Raw genomic sequence first — 14,569 nt, forward strand, 5'->3', positions numbered from 1 at the left:
TCAGATCTAACATTGGTAATTATGGCAATCTCCACATCGATTTCTTGTGGCATAGAACTTCTTCAGGTGCCACAAAGGTGAATTTTTCTGGGAAACTTTGTGCTTATCAAGGTCAAGGATGTTATTGCTGAGAAATGGAATACTCTCCATTTCAAACAGTCAGCCTCAAGCACTCCTAGGTCAGATGCAAAATAAAATTCCCTCTATCTACCCTAAAATCGTGCCTTAGCCCAACTCAGATGACCACCCTTATTGCACCAGTGTGATAATTGTCAGTTTTGCAGAGCAACCAGTCATGCTGTGGCCTCTCTAAGTGAGACAGCCAATTAGGATCAACCTTGGGCCAAGATCCCATGCCCACTAGGAACTGGATTGAAACTCAATTCAAGTTGAGTTACACGAGCCCCTCACAGCCAGATTGCAGAGACTGTCATGCCATCAGTCTGAACTAGACTTGAAATCAGCTCCCAGAGATGGAAAGCTAAAATTTGGTTTTCCTATTGGCGCCAATGGTAACTCATTTATTTCAATGGCTTACAGTTAGTCGCAAAATAACATGCCAATCAGAAAATTTAGGCTCTAGTTTCTAACCCAGTCCCACAAAAATTTACTCGGCAGTGTAATTGGATATTATAAAGATAAAAGTATATTTATAAAGTATATTAATATTAAAATTGGGAATGTTTTAATAAAGAATAAACTATATGCTTCTGCATTAATTGAAAAGTGGAAAGAATTGTTGTATGTGGTATCAACTATGAAAGTAGTGACCTCCCCTTGCCCAATATATAGCCAACGACAATTCCACCAGTCTCCCTCACTGGCCTTATTTAGTAACTAAGGACGTTCCACCTATGTTGCTGGCACCTAAGATGTCCCATGCCCTCCATGTTGAATCACAGTTTAGTATTGATTGACTGGGATCACTTCTAAAGTTACTATAATATTCAGTTTCAAATGTTTAGATATTGATTCTACAGGCCATTCACTTTCCATATTTTAAAATAGATTTTACAGTTTCAACTGCAGAGAACCAAGTGCCATTAGACCTGTTTCTCAGTTTAATGTCTCATTTGAAGGATGGCATCTCAGAACTTCACTGGAGTCTTGTTACGTGCTGAAATCCTGAAGTGGCACTAGAATATTCAACCTACTAACTGAATAAAAGTGTTAGCAATGAAACTAAGCTGATTACTGAGATTGGATATTGCAATGTGAGTGCAAAAGTCTGAATGTGGTTCCAAAGTTGAAAAATTCGAACTCAGGCAATGCTCCATGCTAAGATTAATCTGCGTGTTTACATAATAAAGCCCATCAGAACCAGGAATGAGAAGAATGCTGACTAATCTCAGTGAGAATCCAGAGCTGTCATAGGTATCTGTGAGTGAAACAGCTTTAAATTTGTATCTCACAAGAGGGCAATTGGCTAGCTCCAATGGAAGGTGGATGCATTCATTCTCTGAAACACAGGTTATGGAAGTATTCTTAGTAAGAGCTGTTCTGGCTAAAAGGCAGCTGTGAAATAATAATAAATAAATAAATAAATCCTACACTAGTTGGAACCTTCTCATCTGAAATGATTTTGGACAAGAAACAAAAATGCTTTTAGAGTTCTTTAAGTTCTGGAATTACCTGCCATCCCAGATCACGAAAGCTGACATACAGCTCATGCTTCATGCAGGCCTGGCGCTGGTCACTGCTACTGTTCTCTAGTAATAATAAAAGATAGAGACCATTAACAACTGGATATCACCATGAGGTCTGCGTCGATTATCACCGCTATGTTCCTGTGTCAAATAATTGGCAGGCAGAGCTGAACTTTTATAGGCATCTGCATGACTCAAGTAGGAAAGAGCTATTCAATTCTTGTAGAGATTGCAAGGTTAGAGAGCTGTGCAGACAGAAAGAAACAAATAGGTTTCCATTTCTACAGTGACTTTTACGACCTCAGGTCATCCCAAAGCACTTTACAGCCAATGAAGTATTTTTGAACTGTCGTCACTGTTGTAATGTAGGAAATGCAGCAGCCAATTTGCACACAGCAAGCTCCCATGAACATGCAATGTGATAATGATTAGATAATATGTTTTTGTGATGTTAATTGAAGGATAGATATTGGCCTGGACACTGGGGATAACTCCCCTGCTCTTCTTCAAAATAGTGCCATGGGATCTTCTGCATTCACCTGACAGAGCAGTTGGGGCCTCAGTTTAACACCTCATCTAAAAGACAGCAGCTCTGACAGTGCAGTATTCCTCAGCACTGCACTGGTGCATCAGCCTAGGTTTTAGTGCTTAAGTCCTCAGAGTGGGACTTGAACCTACAACTGTCAGTACTCAAAAGCAAGAATACTACTCACTGAGCCACAGCTGACAAGCAAGGCCTTGATGGGACATATCTTACCACTTCTGAATTAATTGAAATGGCATTGTATCTCTCTGAAGATTTCCACAGTACTGAATCTCACAAATGGAGCTATCTGTAAATTGACTGATGTTTCTTAATTCCTCCATTTGGAAAATATCTGCCCAGGGTGCTTTTCATGATCTCCATTATTAAGTTTCACAATTCCTCTTTCTGGGTGAGATCTACACATTTACTGGAGTCTCTCTCTCGCTCTCTTTACAGTGACATCTGCACACTTACTGATCTTCATCAGATCAGTCCCCCAGAGACACAGTTAGCTCCACTTAAACCACACACAGAGTATAAGAGACAATCAGTTAACTTGAACAAAGCCGCTATTGCTGCAACAAAATGCGGAGGTGACTGTAACGGGAAATCAGATCATTGTAATTTTAAAAGCAAGCAAACCTATCCCATTCGTTGTACTGAGCCATGCAATGTACTCACTGGCACAGCAGCACAGTGCTGCAAAAGTTTACTAGATTGATTCCTGGGGTTAGAGGGTTGTCCTGTGATGTGAGGTTGAGTAGAATGGGCTGACACCCTCTGGAGTTTGGAAGAATGAGAGATGATCTTACTGAAACATATAAAATTCTGACGGGCTTCCCGGGTAAATTCTGACAGGATAGTTCCCTTGGATGGAAAGTCTAAAACTAGCAGGCCTAGTCTCAATATAAGGGGTTGATCACTTAAAAGATAAGATGAGGAGGAATTTCTTCACTGAGAGAGTTGTGAATCTTTAGAATTCTCTACCCCAGAGGGCTGTGAATGCTCAGTTGTTGAGTATATTCAAGGTTAATCTAGATAGATTTTTGGACTCCAGCAGAATTAAGGAATATGAGGATCAGGCGAGAAAGTGGAATTGAAGTCAAAGATCAGCCATGATCTTATTGAATGGTGGGGCAGGCTTGAGGGGCTGATTTGCCTACTCCTGTTCCTATTTCTTATGTTCAACAATCAGTCCAGTTTTTTATATTGAGGAAAGTTTTAATCTTTTTTCAATTTTCAAATCTCAGAGTGATACTTCAAATAGATGTTTCTATTAGACAAGATGCTCCTGCATAAACCAACTTCTTCTAAAGGCTCTTTCGGCACTTGGACACTTACTGCCACTTAGATGCAGTGAAGAGACCAGAGCTTCCATGACCTGAAGAGGTATACGTTATTCTACCAGTAGGTTCACCCATGTTGGGAGGATTAAAAAATAGAGGCTAGACAAATAGCAGCCACGTTTATTGATAGCTAGTCAGTGTCCAAAGTGACGAGTTCTTGGATGTTCTGGCAGTCCATATGCAGCAAGATCTGAACAACATTCAGGCTTGGGCTGATAAGTGGCAAGTAACATTCGTGCCACACAAGCGCCAGGCAATGACCATCTCCAATAAGAGAGAATCTAACCATTTCCCCTTGACATTCAACGGCATTACCATTGCTGACTCCCCCCACTATCAACATCCTGGGGGATACCAATGACCAGAAACTGAATTGGAGTAGCCACATAAATATTGTGGCTACAAGAGCAGATCAGGGGCTGGGAATTATGCGATGAGTAACCCACCTCCTGACTCCCCAAAGTCTATAAGACACAAGTAAGGCATGTGATGGAATATTCCCCACTTGCCTGGATGAGTGCTGCTCCAATAACACTCAGGAAGCTCAACACCAACCAGGACAAAGTGGCCCACATGATTGGCACACCATCCACAAACATTCACTCCCTCCATCACTGACGCACAGTGGCAGCAGTGTGTACCATATACAAGATGCACTGCAGCAACTCACCATGCCTCCTTTGGCAGCACCTTTCAAACCTGTGACCTCTTCCACCTAGAAGGACAAGGGCAGCAAATGCATGGGAACATTGCCACCTGCAAGTTCCCCTCCAAGTCACACACCATCCTGACGTGGAACTATATTGCTGTTTCTTCACTGTTGCTGGATCAAAATCCTGGAATTCCCTTCCGAACAGTACTGTGGGTGCACCCGCACCAGATAGACAGCAGCGGTTCAAGAAGGCGGCTCACCACTACCTACTCAAGGGAAATTAGGGATGGGCGACAAATGCTGGCCTAGCTAGCGATGGCCATGTCCCATGAAAGAATACGAAAAAAAGTGTTAATGGCCAATTGTTGTTCTTTGACTTGTTGGCGCACCAGCTGAGGGATGAGAAGCTGGAACTGGCTCAATTTGAGAAGGATATGAGAAGAAGACTCACAAAGCTGCAGGTTGAGTGATGCTAGGAGCCATATCTTTGTGCCTATATTTAAGTGTAGAATGCTTGGTGGCCAACCAGTGACTTTGGATCTATGGTTTCGAAAGCTCTCCACAACTGGGGGTTTCCTCACCTAAGGTCTGGGTCTGTTGTAGACGAATTCATAAAAAATGATTGTCAAACTGATTAACAACTCAGCAACTCCATTATTGTTGTTTCATGTGACTATCAGGATGGTGGAAGGTGAACCAGATACACTTTGATCTTTTTTCATCTAGCAATTGTGATGGTCCTATGTACACGTAATTTAGGGAGTGTGGTCACTGGGTATTAAAGTCTGCAACATCATTCATCAGCATCTTGGATGACTAAGCAGCCTTATTTTGGGAGGACATAGAGGGAGGAGGCTACAAAAGATGCCTCGAGTTGATTTGGGTTCAAAGGCCTGTAGTGCCAGGGGTTGGGATTGTGTGAGATCAGAGGTTGGAGCTTGCTTGGGGGGAGATCGAGGTCAGGGCTTGGGGGAAGATGGGGGAAATCAGGGTCAGACCTTGGGGGGGGCGGAGATTGGGGGTTAGGGTTTGATCGGGGAGATCGGAGCTGAGAGTTTGAGTGGGAAATTGGAGTCGGGGCTGGTAGGGGAGATCGGGGGTCAAAGCTTGTGGGGGAGATTGGGATCAGGGCTTGCAGGGGAGATCGGGGTCAGGGCTGGGGTCGAGATTGGGTTCAGGGCTTGGTGGGGGATGATCGGGATCAGGGCTCGGGAGCGAGATCAGGGTCAGGGCTAGGGGAGGGGTGGAGGAAATCGGGAATCAGAGCCTGGGAAGGGGGACAGATCAGTGATTGTTAGAAGCACGGCTGCGTGTTGCAATTTCTGGGCTTATGGGTTAGCCAATTAAACATATAATCCAAATCCTCTCAAGCAGCTAGGCATCAAATGAACTTATTTATATATGAATATCTGTCACTGGCAAAGTTGAGCACCTGATCTTGCTGTCCGCAGCTAAAAATCTCCAATTTGAAAGGCTTTTCCTTGATGTGTGCACTCTTCAAAACATAGTTGGATTTTGTGAAGAATTGACTGACTTGGAATATTTCAGTCAGGCTATTCAGATTTTCTGATTTTACATCTTCCAGATCAGAACCCTAGTTGTTCTACTTCCAGGCATCATCTTAGCTGATTCTTACAGCTTTTGCCCATTGACTGAAGATGTTGAACCTGGCTAGCCTCCCTCGTGAAATGCCACAATAAATCTCTTAAAAACACAAACTTCACGCCAGATAATATCAAGATCTTAACTGCACTAAGTTGCAGGTCACAGATTCTTTTTGAATTCAGATGTTTAACAGGTGAAATGGCACCACTGTGATATCTTTTAGGCTGGGCAAGTAAAACCTGAATTGTAACATTAGAGCCACATGCAAAGTGTGTGTCTACCTGCTAAACTGGTTGCTCTTAAAGATTCCTGACTCTTGGAAGACCTAGATCGACCCTGGTTCTTCTGTTTACCACCTGCTGATCGTGCACTCCGGATGTGGACCTCAGTGGCTTTGAAAAAGGCCACCATGAAAGGTTGCTTATTCTGAGGCCCAAATCTTCCAACCAGACCTGCCATCTTGGGATTGACACTTTGTCCTTTAAAAACAAATATATTCAAAATTAATTTAGTCAACATTACATTTGTCTTTCACTATTATTCGCAGTAGTAAGCTTATTAATACTATTGATAATGTTTATTACTATTGGTAGGGTTTATTAGTATTAGTAGTAGCAGAGCTTTTTTGTAGTATAAAGGTTTATTATCTAATGGATAGAGGAATGGCAGGGCTGCTCCACCCTCTGGAGTGCACATCCTGTGCTATGTGGGATCTCCGGGACATTTCCCGTGTTCAGGATGTTCAGGAAGTGACATCAGTTGCAGCAGCTCGAACTCCGGTTTTCGGGAACTTGAGCAACAGTTGGCGTCACTGTGGCACATCTGTGAAATCGAGAGCTTTGTGGATAGCACATTTATAGATGTGGTCACCCCACAGCTTAAGAGTATGCAGAGAGAGAGGGAATGGGTGACCGCCAGATGGTAAAGAAGAAACAAGGAGGTAGTGCAGGAGACCGCTGAGTGCATCTCACTTTCCAACCGGAATTCAATTCTGAATACTGAGGAAAGTGATGGTTCATTTGGGGAGTGCAACCAGAGCCAAGGCCATGGCACCACAGCTGGCTCAGCTGCATAGGGGGCACAAAAAATACTGAAAGAGTGACAGTGATAGGAGATTCGATAGCCATGGAAACAAACAGGTATTTCTGTGGTCGCAGACGTGAATCCAGGATGGTGTGTTGCCTCCCTGGTGCTAGGGTCAAGGGTGTCACTGAATGGCTGCAGAGCACCCTGAGGGGGGAGGGTGAACAGCCAGCAGTCATGGTCCACATTGGTACCAATGACATAGGTAGGAAGAGGGATGTGGTCCTGCAGAAAGAGTTTAGTGAGCTAGGTAAGAAATTAGCAAGCAGGACCTCAAACGTAGTAATCTCTGGATTACTCCCAGTACCACATGCAAGTGAGTACACAAATAGAAGGATAGTGCAGATGAATGCGTGGCTGGAAAGATGGTGCAGGAGGGAAGGCTTTAGATTCCTGGGGCACTGGGACCAGTTCTGGAGAAGGTGGGATCTGTAGAGGCCGGATGGGTTGCATCTGAACAGAGCAAATTTCTTTGTGGGGCGATTTGCTCTTGCTATTGGGCAGAGTTTAAACTAGCTTGGCAGGGGTGTGGGAACCAGGAGATAATACAAAACAGGAACACCAAGATGCACAGAGAATTGGATGAGACAGATAGCACTAGAGTAGGAAATAGCAAAGTATTAGTTGGTGTCAGAGTGCGAGTATTAGACAGTACTGGAAAAGAGAGTAGTTCCATATTCAATGGCAGTGGACTGAGAAGGACTAGGAGGAATGCAAAGACAGAATTACAATGCATGTGTGTAAACGTACAAAATGTGGTGAATAAGGTTGGTGAGCTACAAGCACAAATAGCTGTATCAGAATATGATGTAGTGGTAATAACGGAAACGTGGTTTAAAAATGGTGAGGGCTGGGCGCTTAACATACGAGAATATAAAGTGTTCAGAAAAAGATAGAGAAGGAAAAAGGGGAGGTGGGGTAGCAGTCCTGATTAGGGAAGACATTGCAGTGCTGGAAAGGGAGGATGACCTTGAAGGGGGCAAGGACAGAATCCATTTGGTTAGAGTTGAGGAGCAAAAGGGGTATAATCATGCTATTAGGGGTATTCTATAGGCCTCCAAATAGTGAGAGAGAAATAGAGGAGCAAATCTGCAGGGAAATCACAGAGATGTGCAAGAATTATAGAGTGGTGATATTGGGGGACTTTAATTACCCAAATATCAATTGCATTAATTTTAGAATAAAGGGTAAGGAGGGGGAGGAATTTCTGAAATGTGTTCAGGAGAACTTCCTCGATCAGTATATTCTCAGCCCAACTAGAAAGGAGGCATTTCTGGATCGGGTGCTGAGAAATGAGATGGTTCAAGTGGACCAAGTGTCTGTCGGAGAGTACTTGGGTAAGAGTGATCATTGTATCATCAGGTTTATATTCATAATGCAGAAAAGCAAGGAACAAAATAAGGTAGAATGTCTAGATTGGAAGAGGGCTAATTTCAAAGCAATGACGAGGGTGGAATGGAACTAAAGACTGACAGGAGGAGCTGTATTGGAACAATGGGATAGTTCTGATGAAAGGCCACAGTTAACTCTGTTTCTCTCCACAGATGCTGCCTAACCTGCTGATTATTTCCAGTACTTTCTGTTTTTATATACTTAATAGCACAGCTCTAAAGAGTGTGCAGGAATAGGGGGACCTGGGGGTGCATGTGCATCGATCTTTGAAGGTGGCAGGACATATCGAGAGAGGGGATAGTAAAGTAATGGGATCTTGGGCTCCATAAATAGATGCATTAAGTACAAAAGCAGGGAAGTTATGCTGAACCTTTATAAAGTTCTGGCTAGGCTCCGACCAGAGTATTGCATCCAGTTCTGGTCACCACACTTCAGGAAGGATGTGAGGGTCCTTGCGAGGGTGCAGAGGAGATTTACCAGAATGATTCCAGAGATGGAGAATTTTGGTTACACAGTTAGTTTGGAAAAGCTGGGTTAGTTCTCCTTAGAACAAAGGAGATTGAGGCGAGATTTAATAGAAGTTCTCAAGATTATGGCAGGTTTAGATAATTTAGACAAGGAAAAACTGTTCCCATTAACAAATGGTGTAAGGACTAGGGGACACAGATTGAAAGTTTTGGGCAAGAGATGCAGGGGGAGTATGAGGAAGCACTTTTTTACCCAGCAGGTGGTAATGACCTGGAACTCACTGCCCAAAAGGGTGGTGGAAGCAGAGACAATCAATAACTTCACGAGGAAATTGGATGGCCACCTGAGAGAAATAGACCTGCAGGGTTACAGGGATCGAGCCAGGGAGTGGGACTGATTGCAGAGCTCTGTGGAGAGCCGGCATGGACTCGATGGGCCGACTGTCCTCCTTCTGTGCCGTAAATGACTCTGTAACTCAGTCCCCCATTTCTGGTGGTTCTGCACTGTTTTCCCATCAATGGGACAGGGCTCTGCAGCATACAGAAGGTCACTGTTAGTGCATATCAGCTGATAGAAGGTCTGAGGAGTCTTCTTCTCTCACCTAAATTGCTGACTCAGAACCAGTAAAAATTGTCAAGGCCTTAGAGAGGGTGCAGACAAGAATTACGAGAATGGTACCAGGGATGAAGGACTTAAGTTATACGGAGAAACTAAAGAAAACAGCTTGTTCTCCTTAGAGCAGAGAAGGTTAAAAAGAGATTTGATAGCGTATTCAAAATCAAAGAGGGTTTAGATAGAGTAAATAAAGAGAAACTGGCGTTTGGAAAAGCATCGCCAAGAACCCCGTGTTCCTCTTCTCCGAAAGGCCCACTAAATCTAGTGCCCAATTAAGTGGACAGCGGTGGGCCTTCCATAGGATCAAAGACCCCAGCACCGGAAGTCCTGACCTCGGAGGGCTATCAACCAACTGGAGGTTAGCATTGAGCAGCGCCACCGCGATTCTCAGCAGGCTCCCCCCTTCCCCATGTCAGGTCCCTCATTCAGGAACTAAGTGCCTTTTAATGAGGGGAAATCGCCCCCCCCCCACCCCAGAGCCGTCAAGCAGCCTGTTTTTCCAGCCATGCTTCCCGTGCGGCTGCATGGCTAATTGCGGTGGTGGGATGAGGCCCTTAAATGGGGATTCATTGCACAATTAAAGGCCTCAGTTGATAGCGGGGTGGGAAAGCCGTTCAAAGCCACCATCCCACCCAATTTTATTCTCTTCCTGCCTCCAAACCCTTCACGGGGGAGAGCATAAAATTTCCTCCACTGTTTCCAATGGATGAAGGGTTGATAACCAGAGGCACAGATTTAAGGTGATTGGCTAAAGAAACACAGTCGACATGAAGAAAAACATTATTATTCAACGAGTGATTAGGATTTGGAATGCACTGCCTGAAAGGTTGGTGGAAACATTCAATAGCAGCCTTCAGAAGGGAATAGGATAAATACTTGAAGGAGAAAAAAATTGCAGCGATATGGGGAGTGGGGCTAACTGGATTGTTATTCGAAAGAGCCAGCACAGACTCGATGGGCCGAATGACCTCCTTCTGAGCTGCACTGTTCTATGATACTATGTGCAGTGCATGTGGGATATTAATGTCACATTAATTCTCCTGTTAAGGTTGACACTGTGGGAATAAAGCCTGTTAAGGTTGAATTGTGGAGACATCAGTAGTAGTGAAAATGCTAGAATCTATTAATAAGGGCATGATAGCAGGGCAATTAGAAAATCATAATACGATTGGGCAGAGTTAACAGGAACTAATGAAAGGGAAATTGTGTTTGGTAAATCTGTTAAAGTTCTTTGAAGTTGTAACTAGCAGATTGGAAAAGGGGGAGCCAGTAGATGCAGTGTATTTGGATTTTCAAAAAACATTCTACATGTTGCTACACAAGAGGGTATTACACCAAATTAGGGCTCATGGGATTTGGGGTAATATATCAGCATGGATTAAGGCTTGGTTAATGGATAGAAAACAGATAGTAGGTGATTTTTAGTTGACAGGTTGTAACTAATGGAGTGCTGCAAGGATCAGTGCTGGAGCCTCAGCTATTTACAATCTATATCAATGATTTGAATGAGGGGATCGAGTGTAATGTATTGAAGTTTGCTGATGATTTGAAGTTAGGTGGAAAAATAAGTTGAGGAGGATGTAAGGAGGCTGCAAAAGGATTTAGATAAGTTAAGTGATTGGGCAAGAATTCCATACATGGAATTAATGGGGAGCATTGTGAAATCGCCCGCTTTGGTTGGAAGAATAGACAAGCAGAATTTTTTTGAAATTGTGAGAGACTGGGAAATATTGATATTCAGAGGAACCTGGGTGTCCTTGTACATGAATCATAGAAAGTTAACATGCAGGTACAGCAAACAATTAGGAAGGCAAATGGTATGTTAGCCTTTATTGCAAAGGGTTTGGAATATAAGAGTGAAGAAGTCTTACTACAATTATATAGAGCCCTGGTGAGATCGCAGCTGCAGTATTGTGTGCAGTTTTGGTCTCCTTATCTAAGGAAGGCCTTTGAGAGAGTGCAATGTAGGTTTACTAGACTGATTAGTAAAAGATGGAATTGTTTTATGAGCAGAGCTTGAGTAGATTAGGCCTATATTCCCCAGAGTTTAGAAGAATGAGAGGTGATCTTGCTGAAACATAAAACTCTTAAGAGGCTTGACAGGATAAATACTGGGAGGATGTTTCCCCTGGCTGAAGAGTCCAGAACTCAGGACCACAGATTCAGGATAAGGGGTCGACCATTTAGGACTGAGATGAAGAGAAATTTATTCACTGAATCAGTGGTGAATCTTTGGAATTCTCTACCCCAGAGAGCTATGGATGCTCAGTTGTTGAGTATATTCAAGACCGAGATTGACAGATTTTTGGATACTAAGGGAATCAGGGGATATGGAGAAAGTGCAGGAAGGTGGAATTGATGTAGAAGATTAAGCATGATCTTATTGAATGGTGGAGCAGGCTTGAGGGGCCAAATGGCCTTCTCCTGCTCCTATTTATGTTCTTATGATTCACTCAGGAGAAAGAAGGATGAGGGGGAAAAAGGAAGTTATCTGGAATGGGAGAAGGTGGGAGAAAGGAAAGGAGAGGGGAGAAGGGTGGCAGGCAGAGGAAATGGGTGAGGGGAAAGGAGAGAGGAAGGGACAAGGATATGTGTGAGGAGGGAAGGATAAATGGAGGGGGAAAAGAGGGAGAAGAGAAAGGGAAAAGGATGTGGGAGGAGAGAGAGGGAAAAGAGGTGGGGAGAGAGGGAAGTGGACAGAGGGGGGAATGGAAAAGAGGGGAGGGGAACAGGAAGTGAAGTTGAGAAAAGGAGGAGTGGGGTGGAGGGGAAAAATTGGGGATGGAATGGAAAAGAGGGGTAGAATGGAGAATAGAAATGGGGAGCAGGAAAGGAGGGGTTAATGGAGGAGGGGAGGAACAGGGTAGAAGAGGGGCTGATTTTGGGCACAGGATCAAGGAGAGGGGGAAATAGAAAAGGAGAGTGGGGATGGGAGGAGTGGGGATGGGAGAACAGGGGAAGAACAGAGAGTGGAGGAGGGGTGGAAAGAGGAGGTGTGGAAAGAGGAGGAGGGGTGGAAAGTGGTACAAGGAGAGGGGAGGCAGAGAAGAGTTGGGAGGGAAGGGAATGAAGGAAGTGGAGTGAGGGATCTGAGGGAATCCCAGTCAGGGGAGAAGTAGGGAAGCCCAAGAATTTCTTGTTCCTGCTTCTCACCACCAACAAGGAATCGTTAAGAACAATGAAATCATCTACGTTCCTGGCATCTTCTGGCCCTGCACCTGCTTGCCGCCAGGATTCAGCAGTAGGTTGGGCACTGTGCAATTGATAATTAAAACTGCGTTGGGGTACTAATTGCATCATAGGGCCCAACATTTAAATACTAATGAGGCCCCTCCCTGCCTGTGGCGGGTGCCTTTCCAGGAACTGAAAACTGCGCAGTTAAAATGATGCAGGCTGGAGTGCATCAGAAACCCACCAGGACGCACTTGACAGCCATTTTAACCACCATCCTACAACATATCAGTTGGGTGGCAGGATTAAAATTAGCCCCATAGAGTGTGTATTAATCCAGCTACTGTGGGTGGGGTGAGAACATGGTGTCACGTGATAGATTTCAGTGTAAATCAGAATCCAGTGATAAGGAGTCATATAGCAGAGGGTACAGTTGTGTATTGGACTGACAAACCAAAGGTATGAGTTCAAATCTCACCATGAAGAAAGTAAATTCACAAATCTGGTCATTTGTGCACTAGCACTAGAAAAAATGACTATGAAAACTTCATGGAAGGGAAGCTACCCTGTCTGGCCTACACATGGTTGACTCTTAATGTTCTCTAAAGTACCATATCAAGCCTTCTTAAAAAAAAAATCTTCTCAGATTAACTAGGGGTGGGCCATAAATAAGGATTGGGATGGAATTGGGATGGAATTGGGCTAGAATGCAGAGTTGTTCTGTCGTGAGCTAAACAAGAACTCTTAAATTGACAAAATTGGAGAACCCTAAAATTGCACACCTCTGACCTCTGACCTAGCGATGCAGGTCCAGATACATCTCCATTACACCGATGGTGCAGGTAGAGGTGAGGTACATATAGAGGTTTAGATCAGCTGGAGATACAGGTACAGATACTGCAAATAAAGGTGCAAATAATGATAGACATCCAGGGAGAGATACAGATGCAAGAATAGGGAGTGCTACAGGAAAATATAATGCAGATAAAGGTGCAGATCTGGTTCAGGTACAGGAAGAAACAAATACATATATTGGTACAGGTACAAGAACAGGGAGAGACACAGATATAAATATCAATTCATATAATGATACAGGCAGATTGAAATATAGATATAGTCATAGCTATGTGTACAAATGTTGATACACGACACAGACTGACAGGTACCAATGCCAGCAAAGATTGAGATACAGCTGTAGATGTAAGCATGCATACAGATAACAAGACGGGCACAGGTTCAAGGACAGTTGCAGATAGATACAAGTGAAGAAACAGGTACAGATGCACATTCTGAAACTGCTTAACTTACAGGCTTGTATCCATACCAGTGTCTGTATCTATGTCTCTATCTGTATGTGTAAAGTAGCTGTTCCTGAGCCTCTATTTTGATCTGTAGCTTTACTTTAGTGTACTCATTTTTTAAAAATCTGTATCAGATACAGGTAGTCACACATACAGACAGAGGTACCTTTGCAGATTTAGATTTAGATTTTTTTTAGATTTAGAGATACAGCACTGAAACAGGCCCTTCGGCCCACCGTGTCTGTGCCGACCATTAACCACCCATTTATACTAATTCTACACTAATCCCATATTCCGACCACATCCTCACCTGTCCCTATATTCCCCTACCACCTACCTATACTAGGGGCAATTTATAATGGCCAATTTACCTATCAACCTGCAAGTCTTTTGGCTGTAGGAGGAAACCAGAGCACCCGGAGGAAACCCACGCAGACACAGGGACAACTTGCAAACTCCACACAGGCAGTACCCAGAATTGAACCCGGGTTGCTGGAGCTGTGAGGCGGCGGTGCTAACCACTGTGCCGCCCCTATATGTGATATAGGTTTAGATACATGTATGGGTAGAGGGGTAAGTTTAACCTAACCCACCCAGCCGAGAGTTGAGAGGATTGGATTGGCTGTTTCACATCCCACCTGATTTTATACTCTGTCAAGTCAAGGGAAAGTAAAATGGTCCGATTGCCCAATCCAATCAACTTCTTGCTGAGCAGGTTAGATTAAAATTACCCTCACTGGTTCAGGTGCCATTATAGGTGAATA

General features: G+C 43.8%; 1 protein-coding gene across 1 annotated transcript in view; it reads right to left on the reverse strand.

Moving 5' to 3' along the window:
• Positions 1-14,569, reverse strand: part of bmp7b (bone morphogenetic protein 7b) — a 300,611-nt gene that overhangs the window by 13,204 nt on the left and 272,838 nt on the right. Inside the window, exons 4-5 of the mRNA XM_068048039.1 lie at positions 6,057-6,254; positions 1,633-1,709 (exon numbers count right to left, since the gene is read on the reverse strand). Coding sequence (XP_067904140.1) covers positions 1,633-1,709; positions 6,057-6,254 — 275 coding nt within the window. The remainder of the gene's footprint in view (positions 1-1,632; positions 1,710-6,056; positions 6,255-14,569) is intronic.

Source organism: Heterodontus francisci, chromosome 16 (genome assembly GCF_036365525.1).
Source record: "Heterodontus francisci isolate sHetFra1 chromosome 16, sHetFra1.hap1, whole genome shotgun sequence".
Lineage (NCBI taxonomy): Eukaryota > Metazoa > Chordata > Chondrichthyes > Heterodontiformes > Heterodontidae > Heterodontus > Heterodontus francisci.